This window comes from Zingiber officinale, chromosome 3A (genome assembly GCF_018446385.1).
Source record: "Zingiber officinale cultivar Zhangliang chromosome 3A, Zo_v1.1, whole genome shotgun sequence".
In the NCBI taxonomy this organism is placed as follows: domain Eukaryota; kingdom Viridiplantae; phylum Streptophyta; class Magnoliopsida; order Zingiberales; family Zingiberaceae; genus Zingiber; species Zingiber officinale.
Genome location: NC_055990.1, coordinates 27,643,717 through 27,657,883, shown reverse-complemented (window position 1 = coordinate 27,657,883; position 14,167 = coordinate 27,643,717). Strand labels below are relative to the sequence as shown.

The 14,167-nt window shown below is 41.7% G+C and overlaps 4 protein-coding genes across 4 annotated transcripts; 3 read left to right on the top strand and 1 right to left on the bottom strand.

The window, feature by feature from the left end:
- Positions 1-403: 403 nt before the first annotated feature.
- LOC122051564 (cilia- and flagella-associated protein 251-like) lies at positions 404-3,877 on the top strand. Its single transcript, XM_042612755.1, has 4 exons — positions 404-679; positions 762-1,345; positions 1,442-1,534; positions 3,548-3,877. The coding sequence occupies exons 1-4, from the start codon at positions 526-528 to the stop codon at positions 3,797-3,799; spliced, it is 1,083 nt and encodes a 360-aa protein (XP_042468689.1). The 5' UTR covers positions 404-525; the 3' UTR covers positions 3,800-3,877.
- Positions 3,878-4,096: 219 nt separating this feature from the next.
- LOC122051565 (photosystem II repair protein PSB27-H1, chloroplastic-like) lies at positions 4,097-4,926 on the top strand. The gene has a single exon (XM_042612757.1). It carries the CDS (start codon positions 4,172-4,174, stop codon positions 4,715-4,717), a length of 546 nt encoding a protein of 181 aa, XP_042468691.1. The 5' UTR covers positions 4,097-4,171; the 3' UTR covers positions 4,718-4,926.
- A 195-nt stretch (positions 4,927-5,121) lies between these two features.
- LOC122051563 (4-hydroxy-3-methylbut-2-en-1-yl diphosphate synthase (ferredoxin), chloroplastic-like) lies at positions 5,122-10,207 on the top strand. Its single transcript, XM_042612754.1, has 20 exons — positions 5,122-5,280; positions 5,413-5,672; positions 5,883-6,040; positions 6,218-6,324; positions 6,409-6,509; positions 6,592-6,668; positions 6,739-6,858; positions 6,939-7,169; positions 7,576-7,692; positions 7,827-7,901; positions 7,977-8,054; positions 8,282-8,341; positions 8,428-8,490; positions 8,600-8,744; positions 8,826-8,967; positions 9,060-9,137; positions 9,203-9,362; positions 9,448-9,546; positions 9,630-9,734; positions 9,837-10,207. Exons 2-20 carry the CDS (start codon positions 5,444-5,446, stop codon positions 9,936-9,938), a joined length of 2,247 nt encoding a protein of 748 aa, XP_042468688.1. The 5' UTR covers positions 5,122-5,280; positions 5,413-5,443; the 3' UTR covers positions 9,939-10,207.
- A 113-nt stretch (positions 10,208-10,320) lies between these two features.
- Positions 10,321-13,752, bottom strand: LOC122051566 (CASP-like protein 5A1). Its single transcript, XM_042612758.1, has 3 exons — positions 12,586-13,752; positions 11,042-11,174; positions 10,321-10,762 (listed from the first exon to the last, which is right to left on the bottom strand). Exons 1-3 carry the CDS (start codon positions 12,795-12,797, stop codon positions 10,571-10,573), a joined length of 537 nt encoding a protein of 178 aa, XP_042468692.1. The 5' UTR covers positions 12,798-13,752; the 3' UTR covers positions 10,321-10,570.
- Between the last annotated feature and the right edge of the window lie 415 nt (positions 13,753-14,167).

Here is a 14,167-nt window from a genome sequence, read left to right as displayed (position 1 = left end):
AAGGAGGAGAGGGAATTTCAAACGACTTCAAACACCTGCTTTATTGCAGACACCAAACACGCATCTTCAAGATACGAAATTCAAATCGACCACCAATCGCCAGTTGTTCTTTACAAAATGCAATATTTCACGATATAATTTTTAAAACTCAAATAAATCCTCATCAGAAATATATATAATTTTCTATTTTTATAAATTATTAATTTAAAAAATACTAACTGTGTATGAATCATTTTTTGTGGCCATAAAAAATGGTATTTTTGAGTGGCATCAGATGGTTGGATTGGGATTTATTTTATTGAACGGGCCGGATGTGGGGCCCGTTCTATATCGGCTCCGAACCATTTTGGAGGCCCGATCCGGTCCAGTCCAACCCATCGTCTCTAGAAAAGGGTGCCAAGTGACGGCGCCTACCGGACGACTATAAGAGCATCAAACGGCCGCCGTTTCTCCAACGCCGGGCACCGTCGCCGACTCGGACTGCTACATAGGCAGGGACCACATCGCCGGGTAAACTATACCGCCATGGAGCGCTCGGCCATGGAAGGCATCTCCGAGCGCCTCGCTTCCCTCGACGGCCTCTACTTCCCTGGCGCCATGCACCGGGAGACCCCCGATCCGGCTCAACGCAAGTCCTCCCTCCTCGACCTCCTCTCTCGCGATGCCTCTATCTTCCTCGGTATGTTAATCATCACATGGCCCGCCTATTCCTTCCGCATATTTGTGCTGGCGATCCGTAACCCTAGTTTTCGCCCTTTCAGAGCGGTACGGCGCCGAGCTCACGCCCGATGAGATCCTCGAGTTCGACAAGTTGAAGCAGGATTACGAGGTGGAGTGGCACCTCGACCGCCTCCGTCGCCGTCGGAGCCCCTCTGCGGAGGACGCACGGGCGAAGTCGGTAGCGGTCAAGAACCGCCGGAGGGCCTACATGGAACGGCTGATCAAGGGTGGGGAGTACTTCTCCGAGGATGCGATGAGGGAGCGGGAACCTTATCTTCACCACGAGTACTTGGGCAAGTTTCAGGACCCTGCTGGGAGGAGCCTCTCCAGGCCTGGTGAGCGCTGGTCTGAGACGTTGATGAGGCGATGTGAGGAAGCTATGCTGGTGGAGAAGATCAGAGGGGAGCAGCAGAGATTAGGGGTTGACGAGAAGGAATGGGTTGGCGGTGGAGGAAAAGAGGAAGAAGTATCTGAGGAAGAAGAAGAGGAAGAAGAGGAGGAGGAGGAGGAGGAGGAAGAAGAAGAAGAAGAAGAAGAAGATATGGATGATGCTGATGATATGGTTACACAAGAACATAAGGACGTAGCATTCGAGGAATGTGAAAGTAAATCAAATTCTTCGAAGGTATAACTTTGTGTTGAAGAACAGGGGGCTGGTCTTCATATGGCGTTCATATTGTTGATCACGTGTGCTAATTTTGCTAAATAATTTTCTGAACAGAAAAATGTTGATGATGGCGAACATGATATGGTTGAGGTGGAAAAGAGATTTGGAGAGCTTGAGGACGGCAAACACAAATCGACTTCACCAAAGGTATGACCAGTCACACTTTAACGGAGTTATCTCTTGGGTATTTGTTGATTTTCTCCCCATATAGTTGGGATTCATTGCTTATTTGTTGTCATTGTAGTTGTAAGAGAAAAAAAAACACAGATTGGTTGACAGGGAAGAATAAGCATGGCACCATAGACCTCAATTTTGTTATATAAGATCAAATATCTTTCAAATCTCAGATAGTTTCATATTAAAGTTGTCTTGATAATTTTATCTTGAATATTTAGTGTTACAGTTGTAACTCCTTGAGAGATATTTTGTAAACAAGCTTGAGCAGGAGGTTCAAGTTAAAACCACCTAAACTGTATATAAGACAGAAGTTTGAGCACAATTGATTTTGCCGGACCTATACTAATTCAATATGATAGTGAAGTCCATGGATGGTTGAAATGGAGTGAAGCTTTTGGACTTGTGCGTGACCACTGTGCACCCCTAGTTTAAAAGAACTACTTCATAATACTGTCATATGATCAATCATACTTTATAGTTGATTGTGTTCAGATGTTAGAAAGTAGCATATACCAAGAAAATAAAGGTAGCAAAGATGAGAATACTGAGATGTATGAGGAATATTACTAGAAAGGTTAAAATAAACTAATATTTTTTAGAGCAATTGAGCTTAACATCAATAAATAAAATGAGAGAAAGGTGGTTGAGATGCATATATATGTTCAAAGGCGAGCTAATTTTATCAAAGATTTAAGAGTTTAATTGATTTGAATACTTTTAGTAATATAGTCTTGTATAAAGTTCAACAGAGAGAAAATATTTATATTGCCATGGGACTAAATCAGATAATGATGATGATATTCTTAGTGATTTTGACTTTCATGTGGTATGCTTTGGATTTTGATTAGGTTCTAGCTTAGATCTTGATTAGGTCATACAAGTTACAACATAATGATTTTGTCACCAAGCGCAGCTCAAGAACAACACAGAATCTGGTGGATTTCTTGAATTGTTAGAAAATCAGAGGCCTTTTGAGTTGTTTGTTGTCTGATTCTCTATATGGTTCCTTACCAAAACTAGATGTAAATGGTTTACTGTTGACATGAATTTTTATGCATGTATTAAAAATAAGGCAGCATACTAGTACCAACCATGATTCATACAATTTCTTATCACATGGTCATGCAAGCTTAACATCACAAATTTAGTTAAGTCATGGATTTACCATGGTAATCATATTCTTTATACTTCATTGTTAGGATCAAATACCAATCAAATAATTACATTCAAGTTCAAGGTATTGTCATGAAACATCTATTCGAATAGGTGTGATTGACGAAATCTAGGTTGAACAAGTAATTTAGATCAAATAAACAATCATGGTCAAGATAAGGAGTCTGACTGAGATTACAATTTTTATAATCAACTCAAATTGACCACATTGATCTTAAAAGGATAAGTCTTGGTCAAAATTAAACTAAAGTCCACCGCAATCCCACTTATAAATCAAGGATGCAATTAGCACTTTTTTTAATCAGAAGATTCTTAAATTAGGTCATGAGATATCAAAAATTGGAACCAAGCACATAGTCTTATGCAAGTTAATCCAAGCAAATGAGTATTGTACAGAAATCCATGGTAAAATTACTAGTTAGGCTACGATTTGAGTACATCCAGTGATATCGTAATCGGTTAAAGCCAAGTCTAGATCATAGAGAAAACAAATACCATTGAGGTCAAAGTATAATCAATAATCTCTACTAATATCAAGAGTTAGATGAAGGCCTGATTGAATGTTTCATGGATAACCACAATAGAAGAGCCAAGTCTGGGTTATTTTGGGAGGTTCAACTTAATCAATTCGCAGGTCAAGATTATAGATTTCAATGAACAACAATTTTCAATTTGTATTTCTTTGATCTAGCTTTCTTGTAGGAACTTATTTTTGTTTTCCTGTCTGTTTATCGTCGTGCCTTTCTTTTGTTTATTTTTATCTACATTTCCATGATGTTCTTGAATTGATCCATGCATTTCTATGTGCAGACGGTTAACCATAATTCCTCCTATGGCCCTTCTTCATCGACAGTTGGATGCCCCTTTGAGCAAACACTGTCTGCAGAAGAGATGCAAGATCAACTGGATCAGTTCACACTCAAAATGCAGCAGAAGTTCCTGGCCGGAGAAGACTCCGCTTATCTCGATTACTCCATGATAGACAATGACGAGAGGCTGGACGACCATTGGTTCAAGGAAGCTAATTACGATGCCGAAGAGAAATACTTTGAGGATGATTAAGTGTACCTTCCTCCATGTACACTCATGCTATGTAGTTATTGACATTAGTTAATATTTCTGGATGAACCAATGCCTAAAGGAGTGGTGTCATGAAGTAGACGCCAGTTTGATGTTGTTACTTCCACTAGAAAGAAGACTCATGGTGGAGAGAAGGAACGGTGTCCATGTGCGTTTCTCTCCTTCCCCTTTTCTCTTTGTTCCCCCAATCCGTCCCCTGGAGTAAACAGGATCTTAGGAAATATGGATAAGGAGATGTGCCAACGTGTCACGTTTAAACCGTCTTCCTTATCTCTTCCCTTATCTTCTCCGAATTCCCTCCGCCTTCTTCTTCCCTTGTTCTTGATTTATTATTGGCGCAAAAGTTAAACCACCATGGCTTCTTCTTCTCCTTTCTTGACGCCGCCGACCTCGAAGCCATCGCCGTCGCTCACATCTCTCTCCGCTCGACCCGCGGCCGCTCCGTCCTCTTTCGCCACCGCCAATGCGGCTCCGTGCTGCGCCCGAGCGGCCATACTCTGCCGCCGGGAACTCCTCGCGGCGGCGATCCTCTCTCCGACGTCAGCGCTGCTGGTCCTCCCTCCGGCGCCGGCCCTGGCGTCAGACGACGAGGAATACGTGAAGGAGACGACGGAGATGATTAACAAGCTGCGGAGCACGATCAACATGGACAAGCAGGACCCGAACGTGGCGACGGCGGTGTCGGAGCTGCGGGAGGCGTCGAACACGTGGGTGGCGAAGTACCGGCGGGAGAAGGCGCTGCTGGGGCGGGCGTCGTTCAGGGACATATACTCCGCCCTTAACGCCGTCTCCGGCCACTACATCAGCTTCGGCCCCACGGCGCCCATCCCCGCCAAGCGCAAGGCCCGCATCTTGGAAGAGGTCGACACCGCCGAGAAGGCGCTGCTCCGGGGAAGGTAGATCGGTCGGACGTGGGCTGCGCCTCCAGTTTTGTATCGACTGAGATGCAATCAATGCAATGGATGGATGAATCCACATTTACTGTTTTAATTGGGTGTAATCTTGTCGAACTCTTATATATAGTCCTACTACATTGTGTTGCCTTTATTTACATTATAAGATGTTCCACTAAGATTTGAATGTCTCACCTACCAATAGATTCAATACTCTATTTGGTGTCGTGATTCAATTTATTTATTTACATTGCCGGATAAACCACGCTGCCTGTTGCAGATCAAAAGATCCAACTTTTGGTGCGAGTCAACCATTGCGTGCTCATATAATTAATCACAAGTCTTGTCTTGAGATGTAATCTCGTAACCAGGCTGCGTATAAAAGCTTCAAGCGTAATTTGACCTGTGATTTGACCATGTTGGGCTTGTCTTCGGTCAACGCCAAGTATCCCAATTCAATCCCTTCATGCCAGAATTCCTACGGCGTTTAGTTTGGGTATAAAAAAATGCGAAGAACGCAAGGGCCAAACTCTAACTCTAAGTGCGCAGAGGAGGAGAAGGAAAACGAGGGTGAGAAGCGCCATCTGATCCTTGTGTTTTGATCTTCCTGTCGTCACATATAGTTCGGTGTTGTTTTTGGCCACCTTCTTCTGCAGTTGCTATTCTTTCTTGATCTTAACAAGCAATTCATTCTTTTCACAGGTTTGGTAAGGCAGGAGCAGGGTAGGGTACCATGGCAACTGGAACAGTTCCTTCATCGATGACTGGTATGGCTGGTCTGCGGACCAGCGACCGCAGCTTCGGCTTTGTGAAGAACGTCGATTTTGCGAAGATCGCTTGTGCTCCTGAGCAACAAAGAATGAAGTCTCAGAGAAGAATTGCATCTGTGATCAGAAACTCTTCCAAATCTGGCTCTGAGATTGTGGAACTGGAGCCTGCTTCAGAAGGAAGTCCTCTCCTAGGTACAACAATATGATTCCTGCTCTTTCATCCTGTGAAATTGTCCAAAACTCTTGTAATTTGATACGTGAATTCTATCTTCAATTGAGTTACGAACTGTAGATACTTAAAATTGTCAGTCATCAATTGAGGTCGTTAAGCAAGTAAGATAATGATCAATGGAAGTATGAATAGAAAACCTATATCCTTATAACTCTTTTCTGCTTCCATAGTTCCCAGGCAGAAGTATTGTGAATCTGTACACAAGACCGTGAGGCGAAAGACTCGGACTGTGATGGTAGGGAATGTGGCCCTTGGTAGCGAGCATCCGATACGAGTTCAGACTATGACCACTTCAGACACCAAGGATGTCAACAAGACTGTTGAGGAGGTATGCTTAGATAACTTTATTCTTGTAATTGATACCAAGAAATGCCTTAAAAATTTTAGGATAAACTTATCAACAAACTGTTAAAATTGAAGATTGATTCAATACCTTGTGACTTTTGGTTCCCAAGTGATTCTTTCTGCAGTAAGGCAGAAATTTAACAATGTTGGGATTTGGCAGGTTATGAGAATTGCCGATAAAGGAGCAGACTTGGTCAGGATAACAGTCCAAGGGAAGCGAGAAGCTGATTCATGTTTTGAAATCAAGAACACACTTGTTCAGAAAAAGTAGGTCTTGCAATTTATTTGACAACTTTACTCAATTGAAAACTTTCTCACACCAGCATAATTTTTCTCTTTGCAAATGAGCAGTTACAATATCCCTCTTGTGGCTGACATTCATTTTGCACCTGCAATTGCAATGAGAGTAGCTGAATGTTTTGACAAGATCCGTGTCAACCCTGGAAATTTCGGTCAGGCATTCTACAATTTTTCATTCAGAGTATGAAGCTACTTGTTTAGTCTAACCAATGAAGCTGGAACATTTCCTTGCAGCTGATAGGAGAGCCCAATTTGAGCAGTTAGAGTATAGTGATGATGAGTATCAGAAAGAGCTTGAACATATTGAAAAGGTACCGATGATGAATATCTATATTTTTCTCTATTCCTTTTGATCTTATGATCGTTCATCTTCGTGTTCAGGTCTTCACTCCTTTGGTTGAGAAATGCAAGAAGTATGGAAGGGCAATCCGAATCGGGACCAATCACGGAAGTCTTTCCGATCGAATTATGAGCTACTATGGAGATTCTCCTAGAGGAATGGTCTGTACTGTTCATAGGCTACACCTTGAATTTGTTTCAGATGAGAATCAATGCTGAAAGGTTTGCTGTTCCTGCAACAGGTTGAATCTGCCTTTGAATTTGCAAGGATATGCCGGAAGCTAGACTTTCATAACTTTGTCTTCTCGATGAAAGCAAGCAACCCAGTCATCATGGTTCAAGCCTATCGTTTGCTTGTTGCTGAGATGTATGCACTAGGTTGGGATTATCCTCTGCACTTAGGAGTTACTGAAGCTGGAGAGGGAGAAGATGGAAGGATGAAATCTGCAATTGGTATTGGGACCCTTCTTCAGGTTTGTACTCTTTGAATATGTTTTTTCCACCATTGTTTTTTCCAATTCATGTATGATACTCACTCTATGTGATATCTTTAACAACACACACCTAGCAATTCATGTTTGAAACATGTTTCATGATTCAATAGTATGTTTGATACATTGTCTGATCAAAGCTGTATGACCATTTAAACTATCATGCAAACTTAAAGGATCTACTAAATATAGTAAGCAAAATCTATGCACCTTTCAGTCACCTAAATGTCCAGACTTGCAGCTCATTGAATCTTAGATATATTCTTTATAGAGCTGTACTGAATCCTTTATTGATATTTGTAAGCGACGGAACAATACTTGCGAGTTTCAAACACATTTTTTTCGATTGTTGAACTCGATGTATTACATGTATAATGCTGCTCAACAGGATGGTTTGGGCGATACGATCAGGGTGTCTCTGACTGAACCACCAGAGAAAGAGATCGATCCTTGTAAGCGGTTGGCTAACCTTGGCATGCAAGCTTCCAATCTCCAGAAAGGAACAGTAAGGCTCTTTCAATCTTGTCATTTTCTGCCAATCCTTGATTAAATGCTAACTGCTGCAGCAAGGACTATATATATTATCAATTACTTTTTGCCTTTATAACCTAATTTGTATCTCTAAACACAACTATTTAGGTACCATTTGAGGACAAACATAGACGATATTGGGACTTCCAGCGTAGAACTGGTCAACTTCCAGTGCAGAAAGAGGTTAGATTTTTGTTTGTTTTACTTTCCTTTGCATCATCTATAGAAAATTTCTAACTTTTGCCACTTCTTTTGTAGGGTGAAGAAGTGGATTACCGAGGTGTTCTTCACCGCGATGGTTCTGTCCTCATGCCAGTGTCCTTGGACATGCTCAAGGTAGGTAGTGGATGTTATTTGGTTAGAAAGTGAATTTCATTGTTCAAGAAATAAAGAAATCATTTTGTAGACATTTGCTCAAGCTGATTTAAGGTCTAGATCTATCAACCAGTTTCGATTGTTGTTCAGATTTAATGCTCAGTAGCTTCATTCATCATCATCTCGATTGTTTGTTTCATTTGCACCCACTTTTCGCTTTATAAGATGTTGCAATTTTGTTCTGTCAGACACCAGAACTTCTTTACAAGTCTCTTGCAGCCAAGCTTGTGGTTGGAATGCCTTTCAAGGTTTGTATTTCTCAAATTTCTACCCTCGAAATTAGACTAGTCCAGATTTCCTGTTAGTACCTTTCTGAACCTTTAGAAACTTTCAGGATCTGGCAACAGTTGACTCTATTCTTCTGAGAGAACTTCCTCCTTTGGAAGACGATGAATCGGTAAGCTATCACCTATTTGTTCTTTTCTACTTGAGATGTAGAACATTAAAAGTTACAGTTTGTTTTTTTTTTAAAAAAAAAACTGATTGTGTTTGTTATCTTTGATCAGAGGTTAGCTCTCAAAAGGTTGATCGATATAAGCATGGGTGTTATAGTTCCATTATCCGAACAGCTCGCAAAACCACTCCCGAATGCGATTGTGCTTGTTAACCTCAATGAACTTTCAACCGGCGCTCACAAGCTTTTGCCAAAAGGTGACATAAAAATTTTATCAACCGACTCTATTTTGCTTCTTTCTTTTTAGGGCTGTACTGATTTAAAGTGCTTGTTTTCAGGCACCCGATTAGCTGTAAATGTTCGCGGGGATGAACCTTCTGAGGAACTAGACGTCCTCAAGAACGTCGACGATATCACCATGTTGCTGCATGATCTTCCATTGAGTGAAGAAAAGCTCAGCAGAGTTCATGCTGCAAGGAGGTAAACGATCATAGTGACTGTCATTGTGATGCATTCAAACATAACAATACAGAAACTCTCATCGATTGTGCTCTTTCTTTATTCTTTTTCAGATTGTTTGAGTATCTAGAAGAAAGTTCTCTTAACTTCCCTGTCATCCACCATATCCAATTTCCTAAAGAGATCCACAGGTACAATTGTGATTACTGCTGAAAAATGTTATTTTCATTCTCATTTCTGGTCCTGAAATTGACAGAGATGATCTGGTGATCACTGCTGGGAGCAATGCTGGTTCTCTTTTAGTCGATGGCCTCGGAGACGGTATCCTACTCGAGGCACCCGAGCAGGACTTTGAATTTCTGCGGAATACATCCTTCAACTTACTTCAAGGTTGCAGAATGCGCAACACAAAAACTGTGAGTGATTGATACACAAATCTCTCATTAATCCAATGGCTTCCTATTTCTTGTCTTTGCTCATCTGTGTGCAACTACATTGCAGGAGTATGTCTCTTGCCCATCTTGCGGACGGACACTCTTCGATCTCCAAGATATAAGTGCTGAGATTAGAACAAAGACTTCGCATCTCCCCGGTGTTTCGGTAAATTCAGTAACTTTGCTTGAGCAATCATGCTACATTTTGTTTTTTCTTATGAACTAACACTCACCTCAACACTCTTGCAGATTGCAATCATGGGCTGTATAGTGAATGGACCCGGAGAAATGGCTGATGCAGATTTTGGCTATGTTGGTGGTGCGCCGGGAAAGATTGATCTTTACGTCGGGAAGGTAATTTCTTGAAGCATTTTCCTACAGAATTCTTAGAATTATCATCAGTACCTTTGTGAAATATGTTTTGCTGAATCCAACATCATGGTTATGTTGCTTCAGACTGTGCTGAAGAGAGGTATCGAAATGGAGTATGCGACTGACGCTCTAATTCAGCTCATCAAGGACAATGGCCGCTGGGTCGACCCCCCAGCCGAAGAGTAGGCTTCTAACAGCTTTACTATCTTAAGACATAAGGATTTTTCTTTTTTCTTCTTTGTAATTTATCAGAATCTCAGACATCAGTCGACAGAATTTCCTTGTTGGAAAATAAATTAGTGTACTAGTATATTATGAGTGAATGAGAAAGGTTATTGTGTGTGAATCTTCAACCATGGGCAGAGGAAAATGTTGTTCATGCTCATTGTCATTGAGAAATCTGTCCAAAGTTTCCTGTCTTGATCAAAACTCTTCAGGGTTCACATGGTTCAAAACCTCACAGAACAAGTTTCGTTCCAACTTAAAAAAACATAACACATTCCGTGCCCAAAACTAAAAGGAAATCTACATTCACCATTTGGAAGTGTTACTCTAACATAGATAGCAATATCGAAAAAGAATCATCATCGATTAAGCAAGTGCAGACAGGCAACATGACCTTAAATATATGACCAAGTTCAAAAACCACACTCAGGTACACGGCCGAGACGCAAAAATGCAAACGTCCATGAAGCAACCCTTCGAGAGTACACTAAACTCATATATTTGATCTGTTCTATCAGTGTGGCATCATACTATAAACAGAAAAAGAGACTTAAGACGCAAGAAATCACACAGGAAGGTTGCATTCTTATTCTTCATCTAGATGCCAACGACCAAAAGTTCAAGAGGAATGATGGAGAGACTGCAAACCAACTGATGAAGGCCATGGCTGTGGCAGTCTCAAAGCTCGTGCAGTGGTTCTGTGAGCATAGGTTTAGATCATTACCGATCAGGACTGTAATGCCGGCAGATGCACAAGCTGCAGCAAATGTCAGTGTAGATGTGATCTATAGAAAGAAATCAAAATGTTAGCCAAAGGTCATAATAAGAAGGAAAATCAAGCCTGATGATTATGTTTGGGATAAATGATTGATTACGTTGGAAAAAAAGATTCCGAACTTACAACCACACTGTCGAGACAATACATTTTTACATACAAATCTACTGGTAGAGGAAGCATAGTAGCATAAGTAATCAAACTATGTGCATGGAAAGGGCCACTAAAACTTTAAAAAAAATGAATGCAGTCAACTCTTATTGAGCATGTCTCTTACAAATTGTCTTACCCCATCACCGATAGTAAAGAAACAGAGAGCTTTAGGGTTCTGCAAGGAGCGTTTAACAAGAATAGCATATAAGTCAAGCACGGCCAAAGAGATGCTCCAAAGGCTCTGTAAGATGGTCACTGCAACCAGATAGCTGCATGACAGAATAATAAAAAAAAGATTACTTCATCTTGTACTGGTATTGTCACTCATATTTCAGACAAAGGATGCTCATTAAGAAGAATTTAGGTGATAATTTGCAAACAACTGAGGGACAACAAACCCTACAATCTCACAAACTCAGCCAATAAGGTATGACATTATTAAGCTCGATAATAAGAACTTGAATTATACAACCTTAAACTGTTTCAGAAACCCTGCCTGATGGGCTACACTTATGATGTGCAGATATTTCTTCTGAGAAACTGATAAAGAGATGCAAATTCACAAACCTTTAAGTGTTTCAGAAGATAAAAATTTTAAGCATCAGCCATGGATCAAAATCTCAGCAGGGATATGGATGTCTAAAAGGACTTAACTATAAAGGCAGTGCACAGGACCACACTGCTTGCCATAATTGTCGTCACTCACAGAGTCATCTCCTACCCACAAGTTGAACCTATTAAAATCATTCCAATTAACTAATAATATGAATCACAATTCACAACCGTCCTCCAGGACTACCGTGTAGCGGTTAGGCACTCCAAGTGATTAACCAGACATCTAGCGCAAGGGATTTTCATCTGGTGGGACAACAAACCTAAGAAAGTTAGCCGCTTGGATGGGCTTCCACGAGCACTTCCCGATTTACCCTGATGTGAGAAACTTTCGTGAGACCAAGCCGTTCACCTCTCAAATTAGTAGGTTCGAAGTGTTAAATATCTGGATTACCCAAAAAAAAAAAAAATCTGTTGTTCTCAAGTCTATTATCTTTTGAAACTCCACGTTCCCACCCATAATTTGCACAAATTTCTTTCCTTATTTCCCCTGATTCCTTTGTCATGTATGATACTGAACGGTTCTAACTACATCCAAGCAATACTCAGCTGGACTTAGCACATACGGTGATTACTAAATTTAAGCTAAAGAAATCTAATTGACACTGCAAGAAGGCCTAATCAGCAAGGACAATTCAGAAGATGCAAATAATCATTAGGAGTTCCCAGTTTGCTACATTTAATTCTTACACATTTCTCCAAGAAAAGGAGCTCCCATCATAAATCATGCTCAAGTTTAAGCTCCATCTTTCAAAAAACTAATATTCTTTGTGCATATCTTCAAAAATAACCATGGCAGTGTCAAGGTCAATACTCAATATGAAAACGAGCGCCCTGTTCGATACAGTTTGGCAACTGTACCTTAATTTCAAAACCATTCTTGTATAGAAAATATTTAGCTTACCAAATAGTCTACAAATCCAAGAGTAGGAAAGGAAACACTGCCTGTTACAGAAAGTTGTTAAAAGGAACCATTTTTTACAGTAAGAAACGAATAATGTGCAACATAAGTAGTTAAAATGGGGAGATAATAAGTTTTCCACAGATAAACATCAGGCCTATAGTTACCAGAAGGCAGTTACAGATGGGAAATCGTTGGTGGAGACCATGACGCCGAGAGCCGCGACCGCAAACGCGAACTGGAGGAGACGAAGCGCCAGACCTCCGTGCGTCCCCGGCATCCCCTGTACGTCCTTCATCCTCACCCTGAGCGGGTTCTCAGCCGCATCCGTGAGGGGCGGTGCCTCCACGGGGTGCACCGTCGGCCGGCTCACGAACATCTGCCCCGCCACCAACCCTGAGATCAGCCGAACCCGAGCAAGATCTAAGGCGTCAGCTCGGAGGAATCACACCACCTCATCACTCGCGGCCGCTGCCGCCTCGAAATCGTGCGATTCGAAACTCCGACGACCGAGATCTGTCACCGAACACAGACAAGAGATCCAATTCTGGCAGAGAGGGAACAATCTCGAGAGGAATCCCTATCAGAACTACAATGTTCGAAAGGAATCGATCGATTCGAGCTCCGAAGGGAGGAGAAAGAGACGATCGGCAGCGCCAAGATAAATAAAAGGATAAAGTAATTATTAAAAATGAAAAGTAAGACACGAGAAATATTATTAAAGAGATCACGAACGCCAAAAGGTTACGGCGAAGAGCACCACTTAAATCCCGGCCTGAGTCACGACCTTGCCGACTAGCACTGAGCTTGGAGGAATGGTGACTCAAATCGTGATTTAGAAGGTGCAGTTCATCAACAATGGATGTGGCAGTCTCCCTCTGGGCCCCTTTTCAATGTTGAATCATAGTACGGGTAAGTTTTTGGGTCCAAATGGCTGAGGAAGTCTTGGAAAGTTGAGGATCACGGTCGCGGGTAGTCGTCGGCGAGCAAAAAAGCGACGACAAGGCAGCAAATAGATCGAGCTCCACGAGATCATCTGCCACATGATGGCTCGCCGACCATGGACTACTCGGCTCCAGATCTCCGTCCGGTCCCTCGTCCACAACTCCATGCTCAACCACGCTCTCTGCATCCTCCTCGACGACATGCCCGATCGCCTCCGGCCAGACGAGGACATGTTCGCCGCCACCTTCATCGACGGTTACGGCCGCGCAAGCATCCCCAAGGAGGCCGTCAAGATCTTCCGCTTCCTCCCGAAGCTCGACATCTTGCCAAAAGGTTCTTCAATGGTGATCGTAAATCGATGAAAACTAGAACACCGATGAACGGACTTCAAAGTTGACCGGATGGAAGAAAACCTCGAAGCAAAGGACACCTACAAGCTCACAAAGAAGAAGGGAGAAAGGTATTATCAGCAAGTAGGTCAGGGTACTCCGACATAACTACTCCGACGCTGAAGTAAATGGAAAAAATAAAAGATAATTAGTGGAAAGAATAAATACAAATTGTGCGCCTTTAATTTCAAAACCTACCTGTGCCCGTAAAGACAGGGACCTTTTATAACGTCTCTCTAATTTTTCTCCTTATAATATTTTTCATTAATAGTGTATCTTATTATGATGGAAATATCAAATCACTATATTTTTATTCTATTGAGCTCTCTCATCTCCCATATGATATGTATCTATATGCTACAGTGATAAAGCATTTAACGTGATTAGGCCTGTAAACTTCAGAGCCTATTGGCCT